This window comes from Cebus imitator, unplaced genomic scaffold, assembly GCF_001604975.1.
Source record: "Cebus imitator isolate Cc_AM_T3 unplaced genomic scaffold, Cebus_imitator-1.0 Scaffold713, whole genome shotgun sequence".
NCBI lineage: Eukaryota > Metazoa > Chordata > Mammalia > Primates > Cebidae > Cebus > Cebus imitator.
The window spans coordinates 256,450-278,509 of NW_016108028.1; the positions used below are offsets into that span (position 1 = coordinate 256,450).

General features: G+C 42.9%; 1 protein-coding gene across 1 annotated transcript in view; it reads left to right on the forward strand.

Moving 5' to 3' along the window:
* The window catches only part of ARHGAP31 (Rho GTPase activating protein 31), a 114,268-nt gene that overhangs the window by 75,122 nt on the left and 17,086 nt on the right, over positions 1–22,060 (forward strand). Inside the window, exons 4-8 of the mRNA XM_017518912.2 lie at positions 6,662–6,744; positions 7,735–7,842; positions 8,511–8,653; positions 15,229–15,427; positions 17,958–18,082. Coding sequence (XP_017374401.1) covers positions 6,662–6,744; positions 7,735–7,842; positions 8,511–8,653; positions 15,229–15,427; positions 17,958–18,082 — 658 coding nt within the window. The remainder of the gene's footprint in view (positions 1–6,661; positions 6,745–7,734; positions 7,843–8,510; positions 8,654–15,228; positions 15,428–17,957; positions 18,083–22,060) is intronic.

Sequence of the window (22,060 nt, forward strand, 5' to 3'; positions counted from 1 at the left end):
TTGATTCCTCATGAATGGCATGAATGGCTTAGCATCATCCCCTTGGTGATGAATGAGTTCACTCCTAGTTCCTGTGAGATCTGGTTAGAGTTTGGGACCTCCCACTTTGCTCTCTCGTGCTCACTCTCTCGCATGTAATGTCACCAGTTCTTTCTTCGCCTTACACCATGACTGTTAGCTTCTTGTCGCCCTCACCAGAAGCAGATGCTGGACATGCTTGTGCAGTGTGTAGAACCATGAACCGATTCAACCTCTTTTCTATATAAATCACCCAGTCTTAGGTATGAGATATGGTTTGGTTCTGTCCCCACACAAATCTCATCTTGAATTGTGCCGAGGGAAAGACCTGGTGGGAGTGACAGATCATGGGGGTGGTTTTCCCTATGTTGTTCTCATGATGGTGAACGAGCTCTTACAAGATCTGATGGTTCAAGTGTGTGGCAGTTCCCTCTTAGCGCGCTCTCTCTCTCTGTCCTGCTCTGCCATGGTAAGGCATGCTTGCTTCCCCTTCACCTTCTGCCGTGATTATGTTTCTTGAGGCCTCCTAGCCGTGCTTCCTGTTAAGCCTGTGGAACTGTGAGTCAATTAAACCTCTTTTATTCAGAAATTACCCAGTCTCAGGTAGTTCTTATGGCATTGTGAAAAAGGACTAATACAGTATTCCTTTATAGTGACATAAAACCAGAAAAACATGCCATAATATAGCGTTAAATGGGGGGGGGAAGTAATATCTGCAACTAAATAGGAAATTAAGCCAGTGTTCACGTTTGGTGCTTGGAGGCCTGATCAAACTGCTTTTTTTTTTTTTCTTTACCTGTAAGTAGATTAGTAGCGATTATTTCTGGATGATGTGATAAAAGGGGATTTTTTATTTTCTGCAAATTTCCTACTTTAGTTTTGAGTGCATTTATTAGTTTCCTGTTGCTGCTATAACCAGTTTCCATAAACTAGATGACTTAAACAGCAGAAACCTATTCTCTCACAGCTGTGGAGGCCAGCAGTCTGAAATTAGCTTCACTGGGCTGAAGTCAAGGTTTCAGCAGGGTGTGCTCTCTCCAGAGGCTCTAGAGGAAAATCTGTTCCTTGCCCCTCCCATCTTCTGATGGCTGCTGACGTTCCTTGGCTTGTTGGTGCATCACTCCTGTCTCTGCCTCCAGGGCCACATTGCCTTTTCTTCTGTCTGTGTCAAATCTCCCTCTGTCCGCCTCCTATATAGATACCTATGACTGCATTTAGGACGCACCCAGATAATCGAGGATAATCTCCCCACTCAACATCCTTAATTTAACCCATCTACAAAGACTCTTTTCCAAATAAGGTAACACAGGTTCCAGGAATTAGGATTTGATATCTTTGAGAGCAGTTATTCAACATACTACATTACATTTCATTTTTATCAGAAAAGAACACCAACATTTATTTTAGGAAACATTTAGTTTTGTTCAGATTGATCCAGCTAAAATTATTATACCCCAAACAGGAAAAAGTTGCTGACTGGAGATTTTTAGAAGGCCATTTAGAGAGGTGTTAAATTATGTATTTGCCTTTTTCTTTTTTAATTAAAATTTTCACCTGTCAGAATGTATATTTAATTTATGCTGAAATAGTATCTTTTTAAGTTTTTCAAAATTTATTTATTTTAGAGATGCACTCTTGCACTGTCCCCTAGTCTGGAGTGCAGTGGTATAATCATAACTCACTGTAACCTCAAACAGGGGGTCCAGCAACCCTCCTGCTTCGGCCTCCAGAGTAGCTAGGGCTACAGGCATGTGCCATCAAGCCCTGGCCAAAATAATGTCTTTATGTGTTAGTCTCCTTGGGTTAAATCGTAAGCTTCTCAATGACAGGAACTGTGTTTATTTTATTCATTGTTGTACTTACCTGCTCGCTACTGGAAATTTTGGTAACTGTTACTTAGGAAATATTTTCCTACAGGTCTGTTGACTAGCAACTATATTTGAAATGTCACTTAGGGTTGGGCTGAGTGGCTTACCCCTGTAATCCCAACACTTTGGGAGGCCAAGGCAGGCAGATCACTTGAGGTCAGGAGTTAGAGATCAGCCTGGCCAACATGGTGAAAACCTCATCTCTATTAAAAATACAAAAATTATGCAGGCCTGGTGATGTGCACCAGTAATCCCAGCTTCTCATGATACTAAGGCAGGAGAATTGCTTCAACCTGGAAGGTGGAGGTTGCAGTGAGTCGCCACTGCACTCCAGCCTGGGCGACAGAATGATACTCTGTCTCAAAACAAAAAACAAAAAAAGCAATAGCACTTAAGGCAGACAACTGACACCTTGTAACAGGCAAAGGCAGGCTGGTTGTGAGCTCAATATGGCTGCAAAAGGGGACAGTAGCCAATTGTCTTGGTTTGCCAGGGACTCTCCCTGTTTCAACACCAAAAATGTCATGTTCCAGGAAAACTCTCAGTCTTGGGCAAACCAGGATATCGTTCATCCTGTCAGGAGCCCAGAGTGAAAAGGAGCTGCCTCTGCAATGCTGGTATTCATCATGATGGGGAATGATCGTAGGATGGCAGTGTTCTGGAAGGGTGGCCCAAATATGGCTATTTAGCATTTTCAAGCACAAAGCAAAATATTGACTCATTCACCTCCTTCCATTCAACAGTATTTATTGGGCATCTACTATGTACACTTGGTAGGCACAGTTCTAGGTGCAGAGATTTAATGGTGAACAGAGCAGAGAAAATCCTTGGGCTTGTGAAACTTACATTTTAATGGAAGGGACAGATGATACACAAATGTAAGACGTAGATCCATAATGAGAACTATTGATAAGTACTATGAAGAAAAATAATGCAGGGCACAGAAGAGAGAATGATGTGGATTCCTGTTTAAGACAGGATAATCATAGGACTCTTTCTGAGGCGACATTTGAACAGAGGCAAGAATAAAGTGAAGGAACAAATTATGCAGGTATCTGAGAAAACAGGGTGCCAAGAAGAAACCACAGGTGCAAAGGCCTTGGGGCAGCCGGGACACGCTGAGCTTGCTTAGGGGGCATGTGGAGCCCAGCGCGGCCTGCATGGAGCAAGGCAGGTGGATATGATGGGAGACGGAGCAGGGGAATTTGCAGATGGACCAGCTCACTTAGGAGTGCTTGCTTCCACAGGCGTAACGAAGGCGTAGGTGTAACGGCTATCCTGAAGGACACACAGTGCTTCCTCTGGAGTCTGTAGTTGGAAGGAAGGTTAATTTTCCTTGTACCTGCTCTTGAATACTTTCCTTTTTTAAAAAAAAATTATGTGCATGAATTACTTTTTAAAAATCAAGTAAATAGCTTAAAATACCTTAAAATAATAAACATGGTTTGATAATTTTAAGTAATAAATAAAAAGTTAAAGTTGCAGCTGGGGATGCTGTTGGAAGGGAGAGCCTCAGACGGTTTGTGTTGGGCCACCCTGGTGACAGGCCTGTCCAGGCAGCGGGACTTGAGCTCAGGGACTGTGGTGGCTTTGAGTAAACAGAAACCCAGAGTGAGGGTCCTACCACAGAGGACAAGAGCCCAGCCTCTGCCAGCATCCTCCAAGGGCAGGAAGCTGTCCTTATTGATACTGATTTGGAGAGAACAAATAGTCACAGATTCATCCTAGATCTTCTAAGATTTAACCATTATCCATCTTGGCCGGCTAATGCTGAGTGAGATTGTCTTATAGGCAAAAAATTGGAGTAGGTAAAATTCCCGCTCCCATTCCCCAGTTGCCCAGTTATGGATTCTGTGGTCCTAATGGGAGAACGTAGAGAAGCTAAAAATAAGTTTGCAGCGGTCAGGCCCCTCTAGAAGGAAAACATGGATTTAGAAAGCTTCTTGAGAGGTTTGGGGTAGGATGGGGAGAGGTTGAAAATAATGAAATAAACGCCAATCCCAAATGGGACCTGCAGGCATCTTGGGATGAGCCTGTCCCGCCTCTTGGAGAACAAAGATGACTAACAGCTTCCTAAGATATTAAAGGAACTTTCCATGAGGGTTGTTAAATTGACCTACACCTTTATTCCTCAGACACATTTTTTAAAGCAGGGTGGGGTTAGTGGTACAATGTTTGCGAAGCATGATTCTGGCTTTGCAGAGAGATGAAGAGAAGCTCCCCACCCCTCCCTGTGTGTGCAAAGTAGAACATGGGAGAGTCCACAGAGCATTCCCGCAGCCCTTCCCTCCCCCAGAGCTTCTCTCCCTTGGCTCCTTGTTGTGAGGTTCCCACTGCCTTGCAGAGCCACGGTCCTCTCCACAATCCTGTTTTCCAAATGGCAGCCCCAGGGAAGAAAAGGGAGGTGTCAGGATTCTTACTAGAGGCCCTGTTCTTGCCCCTACCCTACACCCTGCATATCTCACAAAGCGAGGATTGCGGCAGCGATCTTGCTTAGGCTGAGCCTGTTCTTAGGTTGGCAAACCCACCAGAAGATTGGGACACCTGTGACTGTCATCCTCCCAGTCCCACGTTTCTCCTCACTTCTGCTTCAAATGCGAGACCCCAAGATTTCCACACAGAGAAGTTGGATTGCCTTAAAACATGGTGGGCTTCTGTATATTTGTTTTACTTCAATTAAATAAAAAAGGTAAAAAAGAAAACACTTGGTGGGCAAAGCCCTGGCCTGATGTCTCACACTTACTGTACGCCAGGCACTGTTCTGGATGCAGGGATTCGTCACATCCCTGCACTCACAGAGCTTATGTTCTAGCAAGGGAGACAGACAATAAGCAATAACTCCAATAAATAAGTGCATTCTTGTAGTAGTATAATGGCAGGGAGTCCTGTGGGGAGAAAGTGGGAGGGATTGGGAGGCCCAGGCTGGAGTAAGACCTCAGCGGTCTCCTCCGGGTTAAAACAGATCATACTTAGCTGGTGTGTCCTAGGAACTGAAGATGCTGGTAAAGTTAATTCCCTTCCACTTTTCTGTGCCTAAAAATTCTCATTACTGAGAGTGTGAAATTCAGTATTTACATGCAGTAAGCACACAGGAGCTAAAAACTGAACAGAGGTGAACAACGTAAGAAAACCATCACCACAGTTAAGATCTTATTTGGGGTTATATGGCAAGGGGCAATATTTATCAAATTAATTAAGATATTCCATGATTGTACCTTTCATTATGTATAAATGTAAAGCAAGTTTCTAGCACTGGGAGGAAATCCAAGACTGAGTATGAGTAAGTGATGTATGCCTCTGAATTAAAGATATTTTTTTTTTTTTTTTTTGCGACAGAGTCTTGCTCTGTTGCCAGGCTGGAGTGCAGTGGCATGATCTCAGCTTACTGCAACCCCTGCCTCCATGGTGCAAGGAATTCTCCTGCCTCAGCCTCCCAAGAAGCTGGGATTGCAGACACACACCACCACACCTGGCTAATTTTTGTATTTTAGTAGAGACGGGATTTCACTGTATTGGCTATGATGGTCTCAATCTCGTAACCTCATGATCTGCCTGCCTTGGCATCACAAAGTGCTGAGATTACAGGCATGAACGACTGTGCCTGGCCAAATTCAAGATCTTAGAGCCCATTTTAAAGTATATTTTGATCTAGGTGGGTTACCTAGGTATATACATATGAAAAAACTCAGCTTAAGCTATAGCTTAAGATCTGCACATTTTTAATGTACATTAATTATATCTCAGTGAAAAAAGAAAGCAAGCTGTGGTTACCATGGACCATAGACTCAGGCACTGCTCAGATGCTGGCAGTTCATGAGCACTCACACTACAGCGGGAGGGGCCATGAGCAGGACAGATTCTGAGAACAGGGGCGCAGGGAAGGGACCAAGGGAATCTGCGCACGGGTGCCTGCATCCTACAGCAACCCCAGCAGGTGAGAGACGGATGTGGGCCAGCCTGTAGTCACACTGCCTTTATTGCTATTCCTGCCTCTCCTTGAAGGCACTTGGGCTGATGGGGGAACAAAATCCCCACACAGCAAGTAACTGGAGAGCAAGTCTAGGCAAGGCCACCAGCTTTCAGGGACAATGCTGTTATCCCTGCCGAGCAAGGTACATCTTCCCCGCTTCCTGGCTTCTAGAACAGGCAGCAGCCAAGTCTTTGAGGTCATGGAGTAGTCACGGGCTACGTGGGGAGTAGCTGTTTGCACCCACAAAGATAGCCGGCTGAATGGACTTGGTACTGCCCTGTCATCTCCATCTCATTCTATCTCTGTCTCTTTTATTTATTTATTTATTTATTTATTTATTCTTTTAGAGACGGGTGGCACTATGTCACTAGGCTGGATCCAAACTCTTGTGCTCAAGCAATCCTCCCACCTTAGCCTCCTGAGTAGCTAGGATAACAGGCATGCACTACCATGCTGGGCCTGTCTCTATCTCTTTATCTCTCTGTGTGAATCTCTGTGGCTCTCTGCCCCTGAGACACACCCAAGATTCTACACATTCTTACAAGACACCTAGCAACCATCTCAGGATGCCCAGAGTCCCAGGCAGCCCACCACCTCCTGTGCACACAAGGTGAGACCCTGCACATCCAGAACTAACAGAAACTGTAGTGGGTTGCTTGTTTTCATAGTAAAGCATGTTTCTTGGAAGGGTGATCTCGGGGCATGGTTGTGAGGCTGGAGTACGAGGGCTCGAATGATCCCAACACATGGAGATGGCTGTCCTGCTCTCAAGCACTCACTGGCTGTTTTCTGTTCTTCCCTACAGGAGGCAGTGTCGCATTGCCCGAAAGAAGGCCAACTGGCCCGAATCCAAAATGTTATCCAGGAGCTTCCCCCATCCCACTATAGGTGAGAATCGTTGGGAAAAGAAACGTGTGGTCTCTCAGTGCAATGTAACACCAAAGAGGCTGGCATCATGAAAAGGAGCCAATGTAGTGGACAGTAGCCAGTTTAGGCTTTCTCAAGGGCATTTTGAAGTTGGTGAACAGGTCACTATTATCGAAGTGAATTGGTGCCTGACCAGGGCCATTGGCAGCAAGGAGCAGCCCGTCTCCAAGTCACCTGCAGAACACCCCTCAGAATCCCTCAGGAAGTCATTCCAATGATGCATACAAGCCTCTTGGTGGCATTCTTGGTTCATACCCAGATTTGTAGCATAACCAAATCTATGGCAACCAAGGTAGCTTTTCAACAGGGGTTGACCATGGGCTCTTGAGCATTGGCTGATTGATCTGTTTGCTCATCAGTACCATCCCCTACATCATCTCATCCTTTCATTTCATTCTCACAGTTTAGCCCCTAATTTTGCCACCTTTCCCAGTGTTCCCGATGCCTGCCCATTCTTTACAAGGGGGCAGATTTTTATGTGGTATGAGAAAGACCTTCGTAGCAATAATAAATATTGTTTATCTATGAAATTAGCTCCCTAACAAGTACCACAATCCCTGTAGCTGGAAGAATTTTTATGAAAACGAGCCTAGATAAGAGCCTATTTCAAAACTGCGTGGAGGCCATCCTACCCTTCTGGAAAGGAGGAACAAATGGCCACTAAGAGCCTCCAGGCTATGAGGTGCTGTGACTCCCTGGTTCTGTCTCTGGCTGGTGCTCCACAGGCCTCTGCTTACATCTGACAAGATGGACCCCCTTCCCCACCCTGGGCCAGTGTGCCTACGCCCAAGAAAATTACTTTCATCAGTCTTGACATCTTCCCAATATTCCTTCAAAATTCGTAAGATAGAAATATGTAGAGTCTCTTAAATCCAAACTTAGAAATTATCTCTACATGTTGGGCTTCGCACAGGCACTGAAGTTTCTTTGTCAAAAAACAAACCATTCTAGGACCTTGGAATACCTGATTCGACACCTGGCCCACATTGCCTCCTTCAGCAGCAAGACCAACATGCACGCCCGGAACCTGGCCCTGGTGTGGGCGCCAAACCTCCTCAGGTAACCACTGCACCCTCCCCGTGTCACCACCCTGGGGGAACTCAGAGCAGCCCCCTGATTGAAATGCAGATGGGATTCTTCAGAATTGAAGCCCCTTTTAAGGCAAATCTGTGGCTAAGTGGTCATTAAAGCACATATGAATGAAAAGTGATTTAGGTGATAATAGCCTAAGCTTTCTCCCTGCTAACTTGGAAACTGAGTTCCAAAGACATTGTTGGTTATAGCTACAATATGGCGGAAGTTAGGGGTCTGTATGTTACAATTTCTTGCAAAGGCCTTTGTTGTCTTAAGGGTTCACTGGCTTGTTTTGGTGGAGTCACAGCTGGCTGCAACCTGAATCAGCTGCTTCATATGATTTCATAAATGATCACATTTCAGTTAGGGGGAATGGAAAGCATACTATGCAGAAAACAAAAGTCAATCTCTGTATGTTTACAGGATAGTGTTTATAGTATTGCAATGTAGAGTACCTGGTAACTGTTTCAAATTTGTTCAGTTTATTGGGCTTCACAGCCTTTGGAGAGTTCCTTTAATTGGCTTAGTTAAAATATTCTATAAACTGTATCAATTTAGGTGATGGGGCTTGTGCAAAAGGCCAGCTGGCTCCCCTTGCTGCTTCAGGTTGTAAGGCAAACTCACTCACTGAATGTGTTTCTTCCACACTGTAGGTCTAAAGAAATTGAAGCTACTGGTTGCAATGGAGATGCAGCCTTCCTTGCAGTCCGGGTCCAGCAGGTGGTGATTGAGTTCATACTGAATCATGTTGATCAAATCTTTAACAATGGTGCAGCTGGGTCTCTGGAGAATGACGGTAAGGACTCCTCCTAGCATACACACCACCAGCCTCTTCTTTCTTGCAACTAGTGGAGGGACTCAGTTCTAGCCCTGAGCGTTGGCTGTGTGTATGCTTACTACTGTGTTTCAGTATCTCAGGACCATGCATATGTACATTTGTATGTGTGAAGTGAAGCAATAGTGTATTTGCATGTGGCTTTAGCATGTTTCTAATCAGTTACATACATGGCCTATCCTGTGAATGTGGTATGGCGAAATAGAACTGGAATAATGTTCTACTAGTTTTAGTGAGTTCTTAAACTCTGAGTTATTCTCTAAAAGAGGCACTGCTGGCATTCTTCTCCTTGACAATTAGATTTCATCTTTATTTTCAGTATATTTCACAAGACCTTTATACTTTCACCTTCAAGTCTTAGAGGAACAAGTTAAGAGGCGGCGTGTTCATACTCACGTGTATATTTAGAATGCATTCTCTTCTCAAGAATTTCCTGAGTGCTGACTTTGTTCTGCACTGCACCAGGCAGTAGGCATACAAAAATGAGTGTGTTTGTGGGTATCTTATGATGAACATAATGAGCCCTAGGAGTGAATTCAACTCCTGTGAACCTAGTTGGTAAAACCCAAAAATCCAGCGGACCAGGAAGCCTGGTGTAGGAGAGTGATTTTTCCAACATCAGAGTGTAAATCAGAGTTACCTGATGAGCTTGTTAAACCAAGGTTTCTGGACCTCATCCCCAGAATTTCTAGTTTAATATGTTTGGAGTGTGGCTGATAATTTGCATTTCTAACAAGTTTCCAGGTGATGCTGATGCTGATTTTCAGGTCCACACCTGGAGAATCACTGGTGTATAATAACCATATCTGCAAAATACTTTTTAGCTGATCAAAGAACTCCCTTCCAGTTCATCCAGTATTTTGGAAGAACCAGTTATCAGAATCATCTGTTGCAATTAGTATCAAATTTTGATCCCTACCCTGTCCTCTATGTAGTTTATGACCATTTAAAAATTATTTTTATTGAGATAAAATTTACACAACATTAAATTCATTATTTTAGCCATGTTAATGTGTAAAATTCAGCCATTTTTAGTATATTCACAGAATTATACAACCATTATCAGTGTCTAATACCAAAATAATTTCATCAGTCCAAAAAGAAACCTGTCTTGATCTGTTTTGTGCTGCTATAACAGAATACCATAGACTGGGTAATTTGCAATGAAAAGGAATTCATTTCTCATGGTTCCAGAGGCTGGGAAGTCCAGAATCAAGGGGCTAGCATCTGGTGAAGGCCTTATCCTCTTGCTGCATCCTCCTATGGTGGAAGATGGAAAGTCAAGAGAATGTGAGAGAGGGGGCTGAACTTGCTTTTATAACAAACCCACTACTACAATAATGAACCCATTCCTGCAATAATGACATTAATCCATTTAGAAGGGCAGATCCCTCATGACCTAATCACCTCATAAAGGTCCCACCTCACAACAGTGTTGCATTGGGGATCAAGTTTCCAGCACGTGAACTCTGGGGGACACATTTAAACCATAACAAACCCCATACTCATTAAGCAATCACTCTGCATATTCCCCTCCCCAGAGGCCCTGGCAACCACTAGCCTACTTTCTGTTTGTATCGATTTGCCTATTCTGCACATTTCATATAAATGGAATCATGCAATATATGGTGTTTTGTGACTTTTTTTTTGGACAGAGTCTCACTCTGTTGCCCAGGCTGGAGTGCAGTGGCGTGATCCCGGCTCACTGCAACGTCTGCCTCCCAAGTTCAAGCCATTCTCCTGCCTCAGCCTCCTGAGTAGCTGGGATTACAGGTTTACACCAGCACACTTGGCTAATTTTTTTTTTCTTTTCCATTTATAGTAGAGAAGAGATTGGCCATGTTGGCCAGGCTGGTCTCAAACTCCTCACTTCAAGTGATCTGCCTGCCTTGGCCTCCCAAAGTGCTAGGATTACAAGTGTGAGCCATGCACCTGGCCAACTGTTTGCTTTTTGTTTTGTTTTGATTTTGTTTGTTTGCTTAGCATATGCTTTCAAGGTTTGTTCATGTTGTTGTATATGTCGGTACTTAATTCCTTCTTATGGGCTGAATAATGTTCTATTGTATAGATGCACCACATTTTTATCCATTCCTTAGTTTGTGTTGTTTCTACTTTTTGTGGTTATGTATAATGCTGCTGTGAACAGTCACATACAAGTTTGAACATATGTTTTCAATTCTCTTTGTTATATATGTAGGAGTAGCTGGCCTTTCTTATTTCAACTCTCCACTTATAGATTTTTTTCTTTTAAACTATATGAAACCTTTTTGCAAGTAGAAGAGAAGTAATATGTATGCATTTATTCATTCACCCTTTTGAGCCCACAAAAAATTTATTGGGGACTTACTCTACAGCAGGCACTGTTGTAGGTATTCCGCATGCAGCATTTCATTGATTTATTACAGCAAACATCATGAAGTTATCAATCTTATTTAATACATGAAGAACTAGGGAACCAGAACAACTTAGTAACTTCCCAGAGCCACCTAGCGAGTAACTTGCTGCATGTGGACTGCTGAACCCAAATCTTTTAGCCTGTGCTCTTTCCTTAACTCTACTCTGCCTCTATGAGGAAAATAAAAGGACAATAGATTAAATAAATCATTGTGGAGAACTAGGGCTTTTGGGAAATGTTCTTCTGGACAGCAAATCTCATCCATGACTATTAATGTTAAGGTTGTTCCTAATTCCAACCTGAAAATGCCTTTTCTCTTTATGGCTATTGCCTTAGCCATCTTTTTGTCCTGCACATTAAAATCCAGTTTGCTCTTTAGCCTTTAACTCTTGATTGCCTCCAGTGCTTATTATTCACATATATTTCATTTAAACGTTCTTATTATAAATTCTTACTGACTTTGGTAAAGTGCCATACTTAATATTTACACAAAATGGAATAAGCCCTATTCTCTGGAATTTTAGATTTGGACAGAGTACTGCTTCAAACTGAAAATATTTTAGAAGTTGTCTTAGTCTGTTTGGGCTGCTATAAAAAAATTCCATGAACTGGTTAGCTTATAAGCAATCAACTTATTTCTCACACTTCTGGAGACTGGGAAGTTCAAGATCCAGATGCCAGTAGATCCAGCATGTGGTGAGGGCCCATTACTCATAGTTAGCACCTTCTCACTGCGTCCTCACATGGGGAAAGGTGAAACAAGCTCCCTTGGGCCTTTTTTATAAGATCACTAATCCCATTCATTAGTGCTCCACCCTCATGACCTATTCATCAAAAGCCTCACCTCTTAATTCTATTGCTTTGAGTATTCTATTTTAACGTATGAATTTTGGGGGAATACAAATGTTCACAGCATAGCAGAAGGCACTGAATCCAGTGCTTTTATTTGAAGTGACTTGGGGGTATAATTTTGGGACAAAGCGATCATAGTTTCCAAAGAAGTGATCTTTGAACTGAGATGGGGAGCCAGGCATCTGAGCATCTATGAGCAAATGTTCCAAAGACAGAGAACAGAGGATGTAAAAGCTCTGAGGCAGAAAGCTGGAAGTGTTGCAGAACATTGGCCAGTGTGGCTGGAACCAATGTGACCTTCAAAGTGGGGTGCCCCACACTGGTGGGTACCAAAGACTAAAGCAATGAGATATGGGTGTTGGGAGAAACTGTTCCAATTTCTTTTTTCCATTTATTTTTGTCTTAATACTTTATAATTTCTATTATTTTATATATATTTGCTATTACACATGACACAAATACAATGGTATATATGTATAATTTACAGATATATATAAAGGGAGTATACATTTTAAAATGTTTATATTTTTGTAGACTACTGGGCCAGTGGGCAAACAGGAAAGGGGAAGCAGATAAAAAATCCTTTTAGGTCATGCTATGAGGTGGGTTTGTTCTCAGTGCCTTGGGAAAGCGTTGGAGGGTTTTGGGCAGGCCAGTGCTGTGTGGAGGAGACGCTGAGAGGCTGGAAGCAGGGAGACTAGTTAAGAAACTATGGCAAAAGCAGATGGGAAATCATGGCAGCCTGTACTGGCATCACAGCAGTGGGAAGGAGGAAAGTGGCTGAGCTCCAGATGTATTTTGGAGGTAGAATTACAGGCTTTGCTTATAGGCTGTATATGGAGGGAGAGATGCATTAAGGAAAGGAATAAATAAAAATTAATAAGTCCAGACTTTAGCTTAGGCACTGGATGGTCCATGGTGCCTCCTATTGACATGGAGGTGAGAGGAGGTACCAGAGTAGAGCAGAGGAGCACAGATTGCAAGGTCTGTTAGGAAATGTAAAGTTAGAGATGCCTAAATAGAGGTCAGGCACAGTGGCTCATGCCTATAATTCCAACACTTTGGGAAGCTGAGGCAGACAAATCACTTGAGGTCAGGGGTTTGAGACCAGTCTGGCCAACATGGTAAAACCTCATCACTATTTTTTTAAAAATACAAAAAATTAGCTGTGTGTGGTGGCTGTACCTGTAATCCTAGCTACTCGGGAGGCTGAGGCAGGAGAATCGCTTGAACCCAGGAGTCAGAGGTTGCAGTGAGCCAAAATTGCACCACTGCAGTCCAGCCTAGGTGACACAGCGAAACTCTGTTTCAAAATAAAAAACAAAAAACAAAAACTTAACTAACAACAACAACAACAAAAAAACACAAAACACCTAAGCAGAGATGATGAGCAGGCCTTTGTCCTAGGAGCATGGAACTGAGGGGGGAGGTGGGCACTAACCTTGGTCTTCTGACCCTGCAGCTTATGTTCTTCCCCTTGTTGCAATTGCTCCAAGAGTGAGTTAATGTACATATTTATTTTTATGTATTTTTAAGCAAATACATAATCAGAAATAATCTAGAATCTGTGAGAGTCTTTGACAAAATATTCAAAGTAGATTAAATTTAATTTTTTTTTTTTTTTTTTTTTTTGAGTCAGAGTCTCACTCTGTCACCCAGGCTAGAGTGCACTGGCATGATCTCGGCTCACTGCAACCTCTGCCTCCCTGGTTCAAGAGATTTCCCTGCCTCAGCCTCCTGAGTAGCTGGGATTATAGGCACCCACCACCACACCCAGTTAATTTTTGTATTTCTAGTAGAGATGGGGGTTTCACTATGTTGGTCAGGCTGGTCTCGAACTCCTGACCTCATGATCTGCCCGCCTCAGCCTCCCAAAGTGCTAGGATTACAGGTGTAAGCCACCACACCTGACCAAATTTAAATATTATTAACCCTCTTTGGATTGAATAAAAAGACTGTGTGAAAGTCAGAAGCTTTACTGAGAAGTTTTCAGGATCCCAGGCTATATTTAATAGTAGTCCTACTGAATGAAGACCATCCTAATCCTCCCCAGAAACACCCCACTATCACATAACAGTTGTCTCCATTTTCCATGAGGCCCTTTTTCAATGGTTTTACTTCTTCCCACCCACAGAGGGTCATGCTCTGCAAAGAGAAATAGTGCCATCAATCTGCTTTCTGAAAATACAGTGAGTTCTCCACCAAAAGTGATTTCAGTTGGTCTAAGTTATCCTTGACTCTGTTTACTACTTTAGAAGTCACAGAAAACTGACAAGGTCACCAAAAACTAAATAGATGCAAACTTAGACTATTTTTTAACTTAAATCAGTTGCACAGCCTCAGCACTATTGATATTTAGTGCTGGATACTTCTTTTTTTGTTCGTTTGTTTGTTTGTTTTTCTTTAGTGCTGGATAATTCTAAATTGTGAGGCACTGCTCTGTGCATTGCAGGACGTTTAACAGCATCCCTGGCCTCTGCCCACTAGATATCAGTAACACTCCCACACACATTGATGACCATCAAAACTATCTCCAGACATTGCCAGATGTCCCTGGGTAGGGAGGGGAGTGGTGCACAAAATCACCTCAAGGTGAGAGCCACTGACTTGGAGAATATAGATAATCCTGTATATCAGTGATTGTCATCATCACTTCCATTCCTAAAAACAAATGCCGTAGAATAGGAAAGGATCAGTTACATACACTAGAAGACAGCTGAGTAGTGAGTAAAAAAACCACAGTGAATAGTATAGGCTGTAAAATACTTCCTGTGGCAGGGATATAAGCCTGGGTGATCTGGGGAAAGTAGAGGTTCTAACTTGAAATGGCCTTAGAGCATGTGCTCTCCAGCTGCGGGAAGGAGAGGCAGCCTCCTGCCCTACTCTGGAAGAGTTATGCTACATCTGTGGCTGGACAGACACTCCCATCTCGCCAAAGCACTAAGCAGAGTTTTCAGGAGTAAGGACTCATTGTTGTCACTCTGGCTCACAGTATGTGTTCAATAAATGTTTGTCATAGGCATGAATGAATGAATGAGTGGTCCCTCTCTAAAAAGTATGGTAGTCACAGCTACCTCCTATAGCCCCTGTTTGTCCTCTGGCAGGTCTGGCCAAGAGCATCATCAGTTTCCTGGGACCTCAGCTCTAGGCCCCACCATGCCCAAGAGAAGGCAGGGTGGCACTCAGCCCCTGTCATGGGATCAGGAATGGAGGGACTCTGGATGGGGAGTCTGGATGGATGTGGTGGGTAGGCCTCCTCCAAGACTGAAGTCTTCCCTTGCCTTTACAGAAAACCGGCCCATCATGAAAAGCCTGACCTTGCCAGCCCTCTCCCTGCCCATGAAGCTGGTGAGCCTGGAGGAAGCTCAGGCCCGCAGCCTGGCCACTAACCATCCTGCTCGCAAAGAAAGGAGGGAGAACAGCCTGCCTGAGATTGTCCCTCCCATGGGCACCCTCTTCCACACCGTCCTTGAATTACCAGACAATAAGTAAGTGGCACTATTTGAAATTCTAGATGTGTGGTTGAACAGAAAAGAGGAAGAGAGGTATATAACAATCTCAGGACCAAGATGGCAGTGTGGGTTGGAGGTAATGTCTGGGTAGGAGTTTAAGGAAACATTCCAGAAGAGAAGGGAGCTATCTCTACAACTCCCTCTCACCAGCGGTTGATGCCTTTATACATGCACTGCCCCAAAGTTAACAAGGCCCCCAATCTCCCTTTGATCAGGAATCCTGTTGGGATAGTGTTATAGTAGTCACATCACGAGTCACGATGGAAATTCCTGACTTTTTAGTGTCGACAAATCAGGCTTGGTGTTTACAAAAGGAAGTTTACTAAAAACAAAAATGTGATCCCCTCCCCTGACCCTCCATTCCCCACATGATGATACAAAAAGCATAGGGTTGAGTGTTCTGATGGAGGATACCTTGACAAATAGTGTCACTCTAGGCTGATTGCTCTGGGTAAGCAGCACTTGGGGACATGCAAACCTGGCCTCCTTGTAGAGCCTGTCAGAGCCCTCCCTCATCTCTAAAACAAATCAAGCATTGTTTTTATTGATAGAATATTTTCTTTCCTCATTTTTCCCTGTCACTTCCTCTGTTGCCACCCGGGTCTTTACCCACCCACTCACTCACACCCCATGGTAGAAAGAAGCAGGGATTGAACAGGAGTCCTAAATTCTAGGCAGATTGTAGGTGGAGGGGCTGAAAGGCAACCTTTCCGTTGAAGGTGTCATCCCCACTGTTTGGTCAGTGAAAAGAGGTATGAAAACAGACACCTCTTATACAGGCTGCCACCTTGCACTACTAGGAGATGCCAGTCACACTGCATGCTATAGGAGTGGCACATCTGGAACTCATCTGTTGAGAAACCCATCTGTGTCCTGGAAAGTGTGGACTGTGTTTTCTTGAGACTGAGGCCCACTGCTTTTTTCCCTAAATCCCTGGAAAATAAGTCTAATTTCCTCCTGATCCTCCAGGGATCAGGAAGAAGAATACCTTGGAAAGACCATCAAATGCATTTTCTCGGTGCTTTCAACCACACCTGGAGTGCACCATACCCAAAGGTATGCCACCCTATAAAATACTACCCAAGGATAAAAACTTGACAAGATCCAGGCCAAGTACAAAGAAAACCACCACACACTGCAAAGCTATCTCAGAAGGATCATAAAAGCATCCTGGGGCCAGGTACTGTAACTCACACCTGTAATCCCAACACTTTGGGAGGCTAAGGTGGGAGCATCGTGTGAGCCCAGGAATTCGAGACCAGCCTGGGCAAAATAGTAAGACCCAGCCTTTACAAAAAATAAAAATATTAGCTGGGTGTGGTGGCATGTGCCTATAGTCCCAGCTACTTGAGAGGCCGAGGCAGGAGGGTTGCTTGAGCCCAGGAGGTCAAGACTACAGTGAGCGTTGTTTGCACCATTGCACTCCAGCCTGGGTAACAGAGCAAGACCCTGTTTCAAAAACAACAACAACAACAAAAAATGACAGTGGGCTTGAGATCTGGACGTTCCATGAGGGCCTTGCAGAGAATAGGTCCTTTGTGGGACCCACAAGTTGCAGGTTTTCATCCTGAAGCTTTATACATTCCAATGGCTAGGCAGAGCCACAGCAGGACAAGGCCTCCATGGTGACCACTGGGGTGCCAGACTCTCTCCACCCAGCCATATGGTCTTTAGTGCTCCCCTTTCCCCATCTCACCAAAGCAGCCTGGTGTGAGGCTAAGCCAGAGACACACCAACTACCCTCTGCATTTCTCTGCAGTAATAATTGACCACACCCAGCAGGCTGCTACTCTCCTCAGCCTCACCAGGCTAGACTCTTTTCCAGGTCGGCTTTCTCTTCCAACCCTTTCAGTCCATGAAACGTCTTCCCTAGCCCTCTCTTTGCCTGTGGATATCCCAGCAGTGTGGCTACAGTGCAGGATCCTAACAGGACCAAGGTCCATATGGTATTTAGTGCTTACTCCTGTATAAAAACTGGCCATGCACGGTGGCTCAGTCCTGTAATCCCAGCACTTGGGAGGCTGAAGCAAGAAGATGGCTTGAGGCCAAGTGTTCAAGACCAGCCTGGGCAAGCTAGTGAGACCCCCATCTCTACAAATGAATAAATGAATGAAATGAATGAATGGTGTCTTTGAAATTACAGAACAAAAGTTCTTATCAGAATTCCCAGAATTGTGTCTTTGCTTGTGACCTCTGAGATTTCCACCTATCCTTGCCTCTTTTTGGCCCTACCTCTGCCTTTAGTAATACACTTTTACCTCTTGCCCTGGGAAATACAGTTTCCTGTGACTCATGAAATTCTTGCTTGGTCACCTAACCAAGCAAGGCCACTAACCATCTCTAGACAGGGTGAGAATCCAGCTTACCTTGGATTTTAGCGGGAAATTTCCTGAAATATCAGAGCCATTCATAACTAAGGACATAATTGGAATATTTGCTCTCTATTTAAAAGCCCCCTTGAAATGACTAGTTAACAAACTAACCCCTTATGTCTTGTTTTTCTTAGGCGAAAGCTCTCCAGTAAATCAAAGAAGTGGAAGTCAATATTTAACCTGGGACGTTCTGGATCGGACTCCAAATCAAAGCTGAGTAGAAATGGGAGTGTATTTGTGAGAGGACAGAGGCTCTCGGGTAAGAATCAACAGCAATTGTTTTATGATACAAGTATTAGTTTCCTAGCTCTGCTTATTAAGTCTTTGGTTTGATCATATCAAGCACACTAGCTCTGAAAGAGAAACTTATAAATTAACTAGGGGAAGAGGAGTCTTTTTTAAAAAATGTTTTAGACTTATCAAAAAAAAAAAGGCAAAACTAGTACACAGAGAACCTGTATACCTTCCGTGCATCTTCTCCCAATGTTAACATCTCGTGTAACTATAATATAGTTATCAAAGCCAAAAATTAATATTGATACAATACTACTAACACATTTGCAGATCTTATTCATATTTGGCCAGCTGTCCCACTACTGTTCTTTTACTTGTCTAGGATCCAATCCAGGATCCCATATTGCATTTGGTTGTCATGTCTCCTTAACCTCTGCCAATCTAGGACAATTCCTTTGTCTTTTTGACCATGATAATTTGGAAGAGTATTGGCCATTTATTTAGTTGAACTTACCTCAAGGAGAGTTTGTCCAGTGTTTTCTCATGGCTAGGCTGAGGTTAGGAATTTTTGCAGAAATCCTACAGAAGTGATGCTGTGCCTGACTCAATGTGGTACATGATGTCAATGTCTTATTGCATGTGAGGAGAACTGTGATCCCTTGGTTAAAGTGCTCTTTGTTATGAGTTTTTGGATCCCTTAATGGTTCTTGGATGTAACAGTTATTCCTATGGTGTTTGCTAGATGATGATTTTCTATTAATTAGAATTCTGCTGTAAAGATCTGTCCCTTTTCCCCTAGCATCATGATTTTTAAAGTAGGATGCTGCCCCATGGGACTTATTTCTGAGTAGTGAATAGAAATTGATACAGGAAGGAACTGAGGGAGCCGTATATAATGGGTAATTTAACCAGTGCAGATGAATATGATGTCAGAAAAGAGAAGCCCAAGAAAAATTTTCATAATGATCTTTAGTGTTATAGATTGAAAGTATGATTAAAATTGAGGCAATAGTTATGAAACCAAGGTGTAAAATATAAATGTACAAATGCAGTGAACAAACTTTGTTTGGATCCTGGTTAAAGAGAGAGAGAGAGAGAAAGAGAGAGAGAGAGAGAGCGGTGATGGAGCACAATGGCATATGCCTATAATCCCAAAACTTTGGGAGGCTGAGGTGGGCAGATCACTTGAGCCCAGGAGTTCAAGACCAGGCTGAGGAACACGGTGAAACCCCAGCTCTAGAAAACAAAAACAAAAAAAGCTACAAAAGATAATTTGGGGAACAAAGAGGGAAAATGTGGATATAGATTGGCTATTAAATCACAAATTTTCATAGTGTGCTAATGGTTCTTAGGAGACATATGCTAAAATTAATATATTTAAGGATGAAGCAGAAAGTATCTTATTGATACTTTCAAATAAGTCAGCAAATTATAGGTAGGTAGATAAATGTCAGTACAAAAATAGATAATGCAAATATATGTCAAAAGGTCAATAATTATCAAAACTAGGTGGTAGGTTTCTAAATGTTGAAATGTTTAATAGAGATGTGGGGGAAACATTAATTCCTATAGGAAAACTGTGAGAATATTTTTAAGGTCTTTCCTCAAACCTGGTGATAATCTAATTACATGCCAAGAATCAGAAAGTTCAGATGTTAGAAATCTTATGCTTGCCTGTTAGAGTAAGGAGTGGTGTCACAGTAGAGCAGTTTCAACGATTTAGGCTGTAAATAATGACAAATCAATTCAATCAACTTATGCAATGAGGGGATTCACTGGCTTCCGCAGTTGAACACCCAAATACAGGGAAGGCTCCAGGGATGGTTTAATTCAGGGGCTCTGTCTCCATTTCTCCGTGTTTTCCCCAGCTGTGCCCTCCCCTTTGGATCAGCTTCACTCCCACACTGGCTTCCTTTGCTGTGGCAAAGTGGCTGTAGTAGTTCCAGGCTTTTCCACCGACTATTCCACTAGGCCCAGAGGGAGAAAGAATATTTCTGGTAGCTTGTTCCTAAGAGCAGGGACCCTTCTTTCCAGAAGGCTCCATCAAAATTCCCCTTGTCTCTGTATCCTTCACTGAGCCACACAGTTCAGTCCCTGTTGTCAAGGATGTGCCTTATGCTGAGTGGCTGCGGCCTGGGTTCCTGAGCCAACCCCTGGCATGAGGAATAGCACTCACACCCAAGAAGTGCAAGAGCTCTGTGCAAAGGACAGAAGGGAAATGGATTCTGGGTATGCATCCATAATCAATTCATGGCAAAACTCAGCTTGCATAAAATGGAAAGATAGCCTGAATTAAGAGGACAGATTGCCACAAGTATGGCAAGACAGATACAAATCAGAAAATAGGATTCTTAAGGGAGAAACTGGGGAGAAGAGTACCTAACCAGAAACTCTTAATCTATAAAAAGAGATTTGCTTAAGCATGTCAGAGAGAATTTCAGTTGCAGAATCAGTGGTATAGCCATGAAAGAGGTTCACCAATAACGAAAAGTCAAAAAACAATAAAACAAAACAAAAGAACAAAAAGGAAATAAGTGGTTTCCTTTGATCTTGATTTAAGAAGATTTCTACTCCTGTGAGGTTTTCAAAAAGAACAAGTCCCAAACACTGGATCAAATGGTGGTAAACTCACAGAACATGCAAGGTGTCCCTGGCCAGGGTTTCTCACACAGCTGGACCTCAGAATCGCCCACAGGGTGATCACACCACAGCAATTTTTCCTCAGGAGGTCTGTGGTGAAGTCTGAGTATTGGTAATTTTCTGAAAGCTCCCCAGGTGATTCTGATATGCAGCAAGGGTTGAAAGTCACTGGCTTATGATCTTATGAACAAACTAATCAGATCTTCACTAACTGATGTGAGAGTGAAATTCAAGAACTGTCAGTGTCAATATAAGTGGCTCCCTGTGGCTTTAACTATTGACTGAAGTGGTTTCTTTTTATTAGAAGAATATTGCTGGCAACTCTAGAAAATAAAGATAAATAGGCTTTATGGTCATAACTTTAGTGGAATCTATGATTAAAGTTAGGCCACTGAAGCCTGTAACAAATGTAATCCACCAGTGTGGCCTCTGTAAGTGGCACATGAGCTTGCTGTTGAAATATGCATGTGAAAAGGGGAGCCAGTAAATTATCATACGTAAATAATATGCTTTAAAATCTCATAACTAAAGATACTTAGGACTTCGTGACCAAAACACCAAAAGCATTGGCAACAAAAGCCAAAGTAGACAAATTGGACCTAATTAAACTCCAGAGCTTCTGTACAGCAAAAGAAACAATCATTAGAGTGAACTGGCAACCAACAGAATGGGAAAAACTTTTTGCAATCTACCCATCTGACAAAGGGCTAATATCCAGAATCTACAAAGAACTAAAACAGATTTATAAGAAAAAAACAACAAACCCATCCAAAAGCGGGCAAAGGATATGGACATTTTTCAAAAGAAGACATATGTGAGGCCAACGAACATGAAAAAATGCTCATCATCACTGATTATTAGAGAAATGCATTATTAGAGAAATGCAAATCAAAACCACATTGAGATACCACACCAGTTACAATAGCAATCATTAAAAAATCTGGAGAAAGTAGACACTGGAGAGGATGTGGAGAAGTAGGAACACTTTTACACTGTTGGTAGGAGTGTAAACTAGTTCAACCATTGTGGAAGACAGTGTGGCTCTTCCTCAAGGACCTAGAAATAGAAATTTCATTTGACCCAGCAATCCCATTATTGGGTGTATACCCAAAGGATTTTAAATCATTCTATTATAAAGACACATTCACACGTATGTTCATAGCAGCACTATTTACGATAGCAAAGACCTGGAACCAACCCAAATGCCCATTGACGATAGACTGGACAAGGAAAATGTGGCCCATATACACCATGGAATACTATGCAGCCATAAAAAATGATGAGTTTGTGTCCTTTGTAGGGACATGGATTAATCTGGAAACCATCATTCTCAGCAAATTGACACAAGAACAGAAAATCAAAT